At 34.2% G+C, this 8,165-nt stretch overlaps 1 protein-coding gene across 2 annotated transcripts in view; it reads right to left on the bottom strand.

Annotated features, from left to right (window-relative positions):
• MYEF2 (myelin expression factor 2) overlaps nucleotides 1-8,165 on the bottom strand; it is a 30,258-nt gene that overhangs the window by 2,561 nt on the left and 19,532 nt on the right. Inside the window, exons 11-16 of one of the 2 annotated variants that reach the window (XM_014852915.3) lie at nucleotides 7,132-7,182; nucleotides 6,763-6,831; nucleotides 6,361-6,459; nucleotides 5,953-6,024; nucleotides 4,003-4,211; nucleotides 3,872-3,923 (exon numbers count right to left, since the gene is read on the bottom strand). In XM_014852915.3, the coding sequence (XP_014708401.1) occupies nucleotides 3,872-3,923; nucleotides 4,003-4,211; nucleotides 5,953-6,024; nucleotides 6,361-6,459; nucleotides 6,763-6,831; nucleotides 7,132-7,182 (552 nt within the window). The remainder of the gene's footprint in view (nucleotides 1-3,871; nucleotides 3,924-4,002; nucleotides 4,212-5,952; nucleotides 6,025-6,360; nucleotides 6,460-6,762; nucleotides 6,832-7,131; nucleotides 7,183-8,165) is intronic. The other variant, XM_014852921.3, reaches the window with a different exon arrangement.

Here is an 8,165-nt window from a genome sequence, read left to right as displayed (position 1 = left end):
CCATACATATTTAGTTCTATAAAGGGAGAAAAGGAAGAAGGGGAAGGCATAAGCAGAGGGCTTATCAAAACCTGCATAAGCCCTTTCCAGCTGATGGGATCAACTTTTCATCTTGATGCACGACTAAGATTTTTTTTTTCTGGTTAAATTTTGATCTGAACGATTTCTTATCTACAACACCCTAGACTACTTGTTTACTTTTGTTTTTTCATTCATCTCCTGCCCCCCATTACTGCATTTTTAAAATCAACTGGTAGTCAATTAATCAGCCACTCAATACTAATTAAACGGTCCAAGTTAATAAATATAATGCTGAGCCAAAACCATGACCTTGTAACCCAGGCCAGGCAGTCTTTAACTATGTTCTAAAAGTCACGAAACAGACTAATCTCCAGAGAAATTATAATGATTAAAATAGATCCAAATAATATGCAACCTACAACTGGTGAAAAAAAACACACGCAAGAATCACATTTTCTAACAAGCATCAGAAAACGAAACTAGAGAATGTATCTATTAAAAAAAAGACTTTAAAGACAGATGCAGAGCAATTTCCAGAGTCCTCTTAACATCTTGAATGCTCGGACCTGAAAAAGAGCAAGTTTAATTAAAGAAGCATACCTTGGTAAATGACAGCAATTTACAGTGATTTTAAAGAGGCCTGTGGAGAATTTTCAAGGGCTTTTAAGATTGAAGGTTCTTCCTTATTCTAATTTCACCTAAAAACTTAGGGTTTTTCTTAACATAAGTATCCCATCATAGGTTTATTAGCAATAGCAAGGACAATATTCACTGATCTTGTGCAATTCCAAAAAAAACAAAAATAGGACTGTTATTTTAACAATAGTATAGGACAAAATAGTACGCAATGAGAAAACGGTACCATAGAATAACCAAACATATTGCTGTTTCATATACTACTTACAAAAATGACTTAACCTGCAGTAAAAGAATGCTTTCCACCTTATTTAACCCAGCCTATTAACATCTTGTGTGGCATTCTTTGGGAAATGCTGATATAAAGGCGTATTTAAAAACAGACCAAATTAAAGTATAAATAATAAATAATTCAATAAAATCTACTTCCAAAGTGAAACTGTAATATAACCATAGGAGAAAAAAGCAAAATCGGGTACTCTACAAGAAATAATTATATGAGGCACAAAAAACAAGGTTTTAGTGTTTCTTTACAAAGACAGTGACTCTATCAATGAACGTTTTTCATACATTACTTTTACTGCTGCATTGTTTTTACTAAGTTGTTCTAGAGTTAAAGTCCACTATGCATGTTCAAAGCAGCATGTGCTTTTTTGTAAATAAAATCTCAACAAGTCTCCACTTCTATGCAGTTAACAAGCACACTGATGTAGAAAACCAGAAAATGGAAATCTGTGGAACAAAGTTACATTTGTTTACACAGTTTATACAGAAATTATCAAGAATGGGCTTTCCATGCACTGCAGTACTAAAATGTCATGGTCCTGTGTCATACTAAGCCAGAAGGCTAAAGTGTATAGACAATGTGGGATTAAGTCTGAAAGATTATGCCTACGTGACCTCATTAGCACAGCCTGAACTAATGCAAGGTCCAACTCTGAATGGGTCAGTTAATTTATTTATACTTAGCCTTCTTAAAAATGCACATTACTAAGCAATCACATAGAGCAGGATAAGAAGAGATCTATTTTATTATATTCTCTTACTTCTCACCTTGTTATATTTGAGGATATCTGAACACCTTTTTTCCTGAATTATAAAGGCTGAGGAAATGTTGTATTGAGGGTAATATTACTCATAATACAACATTTCCTCAGCCTTTGTAATTGTGCCATTAAGGACAGTTAACCACTATAGACATTTAATAAGCAGAAGGCTTGCTAGTGTGCCATTTACTGGCAGATATTATCTGGGGAAGATGCATGGGGTATCACTAGACTCTTTTACTAAAACAACCAAGAGAATATACCTACTTACCTTGGGCTCAGGGGAAAAAAACAACAACAAAAAACTGCCTTTTACTGCAAAAGAGGCCATAACTGGCTCGAAGCAGGTTAAAAAGAAACTTCCCATACTAAGAAAGAAAAATTCTACAATTTAAAAATAAATAAATAAAACGATGTAACACAAAAATGGATGGTTCAGTTCATACAGGCCAGATAATTTCCATAGTAGTCAATCGCTCAACACTTAATCCTACATTATCATAACTTATTTTCTTTCCCATCAATGCAGTTCAAGGTAAAAACAGGAAGACGGTAGGGAATTTTTTAAGTATGGTATTATCTTAATATAAACCTAAAAGTCAGAAGCTTTCACAACTAGAATTGAGAAGAAAAACAAAAATCATTATCTCATGATATAACTATAGATTGATCAAAAAGAAACATAAGAATAGAGTTAAATTAACACACAAAAAATGGTAATTTAACTATTTTATTTTATTGGCTAAAATGTTGTACAAAATTTTTAAACATAGATTTGGATACTATTTTTCTCCTTTCAGGAAATGTCTGAATTGCTGATGTCCTTCTGTCAAAACAATGCCACTCCAACAAGAAGCCCACTAAAAGACCTCAAGTTTGCTGCAAGCCTTGCTCATATCTGACCTCAAAAGGAAATCTGCCTACATAGGATAAAGAACAGTTAGTCAATATTGGTCACATTTTCATCAATGTCATTTGCTTGCCCCACTTTGTCCTTTACCCTGTTTCATTTCTACTTTTTAAAATAATATCATATCTCATTTGGAGACTTTTTTTTCCCACTGAAACAAAAGAGATTATCTATACTTGCTGCCACGCTCCTCATCCGACATGTTTCACTACGGCACCAATATATCCATTCCTCCATAAGTCTACGGGATTCATGGCCAAATGCTCATTCTGATAGATCTTATTCCTACAAAGACTACCATAGATAATAGTATCCACATTGATCACTATCACTTTGTGATAGTGGCCACAAAGGCTACTTCTGTGGGAGAATACTAAACTTATCCCCTTCAGGATCTCAAAAAATTAAAGATATATTCCAAATACTCTTAACTTTACATTAACTCTCAAAGGCTGAATGTACCACTTTATCCTTTTTTCATTATTATACGTCACCTATATAGCTTACTATTGTGATTATAGTCTCTAGGATACTATGCAGTAGCAGAAAAACACTTGCAGGAAATCTGTTACTTTGTTCCACTCACACTAATTCTTTCATCATCACAAAAAAGGCCCTCCTTCAAAAGTAATAAACCACCTAATCTTCTACAGACCTAATGAACATATTAAGGTGGTATAGGTAGTATCCTTATAGCCAAGAACAGTTCATAAAAGAATCAGAAGGGCCCCCAGCATGTACCTGTCTAAGGCATTCCTGGCAGTGGGTTCTATGCTATCAGCTAAGTTTCCTGTGTTGGACAGGCAATAGAGTGTACAGAATGCGTCCCATCTGTTAACTCCATATCGTTTGGATGTCAGTATTTCATTGGGTCATGTTGACAGTGCACTGCACTACATTATAAAAAAGGAAATAAATATACCATTCATTAATATTTCCCACAGAAAAAAAATCTTTTTAAATGCAAGCAATGAAAATATATGAACTTGTTAACAGTCATGTATTAAAAGAAGCCCTTTCTTTATCCATAGGAGACAATGACAGGCTCTACTTCAAATCTTATTTAGTAGTACTTTGCACTTCTCTAAGTTAGACAATAGCAAAGTAATTCATTTATTTGAAATGAAATTAGACCCATCATACTATCCAGGAACAAGCATCTGAATAGGTCAAAGTCTAAACACAGTGCTTAAAAGTTTAAAATCAATTTTTCCTCCATAATCAATATCAACATATCTGCAGTCATTGGCATACTTACCACACTGACTGAATTTCTCTTTTAGTTTCTGCCAAGTCAAGTCAAAAGGCAGCTAGAATGAAAAAAGGTATTAGTAACAGATATATAAGGAAAAAAATAATTTTAAGTATACTTTGCATTTAGTTGCTTACATTTCTGACAAAGATCTGGTTGCCTTTGGAGCCTATTCTCTCTCTCATTCCACTTCCCATTGGGCCTGTTAGAAATCCTCGGTCCATATCGATGCTCCTCTCCAGGATAGCTCCTATACCTGGTCCCATTCTATCAAAGCTGGAACTCATCCGATCCAGTCCCATGCCCATTCCTCCAGTCACACTGTTCATGCCACCCATTCCACCACCTGGATTTTCAGGAAAGGGAGCGAGGGTTTGGGAGTTTTTGTTTTAAAAACAGACGGAAAAGGAGTAGGAAGAAGAAGGAGAGAAAGAGGAGGGAAGAGAATCATTTTTGAAAAAGAAAGGAGAAGAAAAATTAATTCATTTATGTAATTACAACATATATAAACATAAAATTATTTTCACACATACAATATAACAATCTTCCAAGGAACAGAATTTAATTTGGTATACATCCGGTTAGTTGAATGTTAATGGCTAAGTGAATCTGTTAATTCTAGTCACTATGTAAATACATTATACATATACATTTCTATAAAATTATATTCTGATCCTAAAACACATCATATAAATTATATAAATTTTCTATTAATTACTTTATACATTAATGTCATAGTAGCTTTTATCCTCATTCTTATTTTTTAATAATTCCAGCTTAATAACTGCTAGAACAAAGATATATGAAGTCAATTCAAATTATTACAACTCCGAGAAATCAACTGTTGCTCTTATCATAATATTCTTTTCCTAGCTTACTTTCACCTCAGTATCTTCTGTTTCACATACAATTTCTCTTTTCATATCAACTCAATTTTCAATAACAGAAAAACCTAACTTTAATCTCAATATTATACAGAACTTGTGGAGATAACAAGAAAAAATGGAATCACATCCCTTTAGCCAGAGCTTGAGAATTTAGCTTACAGCACATACCCACTGCAATCTTATGCATTGAGTCCCCATTATTTCAATTCTACTCATTCTCAAAACTTATCCTTTTTTATCATACCTAATATCCCCAGACATAGAAATTCTAAAAATTAACATCACCCTCAAATTGGCTCTCTTTGAATAACAACTATAAAATTAGGGAAACAGAAGTGTTAATACTGAGGTGAAAAAGGAAGGTAGGGAAGTTATGACTAACAGGAAAATGGCCAAGGCTGAAAAGATGATGAAGAGAAGAAATAAAATGACAAGCAAGGTACAATGCAAGTAAGTATCTTTAGCTGACAGGATTTTTGAATTCATTCTTAGAATAGTTCAAGTAGGCTGTGTTTCCTATTTGTGAGATTTCAATCAGTTAAAGGAAGTTAATAAAGCATGGAGAACTCAGAGAGACAAGGCTCTGTATTGAGGTCAAAGGCTTAATATAAGGCCTAAAATGTGGAAGTGGCAAAACATGGGAGACCTGGCATTCCCCAGTGTTGCAACTACTCGATTCTATCACGGAAAAGGTTTAGGAGGAAAGGAAATAAGCACCTCTTTCAACCTTAGCCCTCAACCTCAGGGGGTCTCCAGAAGTGTGGTGCCTGGGGCAATTCACCTGTGTCCACCAAAAGACACAAGATGTTCACAGATGAAATAAGCTAGTCACCAATAGCAGTTGTAGAGAATAAGCAGGGAAACAAAGTTGGTGCTAAAGCAAAAGTTATTCCTGACACATGGTCAGAGAAATTCCCAGATTCCTCAGTTGGAAAGGAGGTTCTTGAATTGGCTGACAGTTAACACATACTCTGCTATTAGTTTACAAATGTCAGAGAAGTAAAATTTAAAGTTAGTTTAGAAATTTCAAACAGTGATCAAACAGAAAAGCTCAATAACTATCAAAGTTTCTCTAAATTATGACAAGATACATTAACATATAAGAACAGAGTATTAACTATACTACAATAACTACTCTTGCAGAGTCTTTTGCAAGCACTCAAATATTACTGAATAAATTCTAGTAAAATTTAAACCTACTTATTCCAGATCCTACTGGACCCATGTTAGAAGCTCCTATTCTTCCTGCAAACCCTCCAATCATTGCACTGCCTAAACAAGGATGGAAAGATAATATACTAATTAATTTAAATAATCACACTTTAAAATTCCCAAGATACTATGCTCTCATAAGATGTACAGTAACTGAAAAGTATAAAGTCTTCTAGAAAGAGGGTTTGAATATGTAAGATAATGAAAAAGCGAGCTAGTACATTAAAATCCCTGAAGTGTTTTCTTTCAAGTAATAAATTGTGTGAAACATGATAAATTTCCAATTTTTCAGCAAAAAAAAGAGAGAAACAAAAGGTTATGAAAAATATATTTGAAAAATAAATTTGAAAAATATAACCTGCAAAAAGAAAAGGAAAAGTATGCAGCCAGCCCTACCAAGTCTACCAAAGGACTCTCCAAAGCCTCGATTTAGTCCAATATCACCACGTCCAAAATCTCTCTCCATGCTACTAGTCATTGCACCACGGTACAGCTCTGAAAAGATCATGCAAAAAATTAACCCTTTTCAAGTACATTAATACATGGTAATCCATTTAGGAACATACTGAAACTAAAGTGAAAAGACAGCAAAAGTCAAAAATACAAAAGAAATCTGTGATTTACCCAACTTACCTCACACGCCACATAGATCCCCAGTCCCACCGTGCCTGGTCCTATTCCCCAGTGCCCGTATGCCCTCTAAAGACACCTAGTACCCATTCCTTAGTGAAGTGGGAAATTTTAACAATAGGGAAAACTAAATGTAGAATACACATCCTACTATATACATTTACCTACCTCCCATTCGGCCAACTCCTCCAAATCCTCCCATGCTATTCATTGCTTCCAGACCACCAAACCCAATTCCTATGAAATAAACATTAATTTTGAGATGATTGTCAGTTGTACAGTTGAAAGGTACATCTTGTGAATGTTAAGTCTCACCAGAAAGCTCTCCATCCACCCTACCTTGTGTAGCTGCTTCTTAACACATCACCTTCCATATCCCTTAAGTATGTACCAGGCTCAATTTCTGCTAGAAGCCTTTAGGACACGAGCCAACAATAAACCATGACTTTTTTTTCCCTTGGAATTCTCAACACAGTTTCTAATTTACTAAAAATGGTGACGGGTACATCATACAAAAAAACAAATGCTTATACATACCTCCTCCAATTCTATTCATTCCTCCAAAACCTGGACCATCCATTCCCATACCTCAAATAAAATACACAGTATATACTTTCAGTAAATCTTATTTTTATGACTAAAGAATGACATAATGCAATACAGCAAAATAGATACCACTGGTCTAGTCACAATGGAACACAAGAGAAGCAATGAGGCACAGGTGGGACGGTTTACAGTGCTATGCCATAGTAGTTGTCTGATCACGAGCCTTCAAAAAACTCTCTTTGAATATTCATTAGACAAGACAAGAAAATTCACTGGGCACACTCACATTCAGTTAGAGAATATTCAAGACTAGGTAATCATTCATTTTTTTTTTAGTCAGATACACAAATATCACTATAGCAGATTTAGAGATCAGGTCAGAAAGGAAGGACTTCTCTAAATATGGCAGCTAAGAGAGCAGTAAAAAATCAAAGAATAAAACTAGCATGTGTTTAGGAGGGTGGAAGGTCTAAGAGTAAGGGAGAAAATTTCCATCTGTTTGGCTCAAAGTGGTTACCATAACAACCCTCAAAATTTAAAGTGCAGCTATAACATCTCAACAAAAACAGGAATCTGATAGCATTTATTAGTCCATCAATTAAAACAGCAGTTCTCAAAGTATGGTCTCAGGATCCTTGACAGTCCAATAGGTCAAAACTGTTTCATTCATCAGATAATACTATTTTATTTAACTGTTTTACTTTCATTCTCTTGTTAGTATAAGGTGGGATTTTCCAGAAACTACATGATGTATGATATCATAAACTGAATGCAGAAGCATTAAGCCAAACATTAAAGACATCTACAAAAAAGGTAAAACAATGCCACTCTTTTCACTAAGTTTTTTGTATTGGAAAATACAATTTATTTTCTTAAAAATTATATTTACCTTAACAGATAATGGGTTTATTATTGGTATTTTAAATAAATATGTAAATATTTTTTAAATTTCTAAGTTTTAATTTTTAATACAGTAAATATTGACAAATACAAACAAAAGCCCTTTGGGGTTCTCAACAAATTTT

This window comes from Equus asinus, chromosome 2 (genome assembly GCF_041296235.1).
Source record: "Equus asinus isolate D_3611 breed Donkey chromosome 2, EquAss-T2T_v2, whole genome shotgun sequence".
Classification (NCBI taxonomy): domain Eukaryota; kingdom Metazoa; phylum Chordata; class Mammalia; order Perissodactyla; family Equidae; genus Equus; species Equus asinus.
The sequence above is the reverse complement of the archived record's forward strand: the minus strand, read 5'-3'. Positions and strand labels throughout refer to the sequence as shown.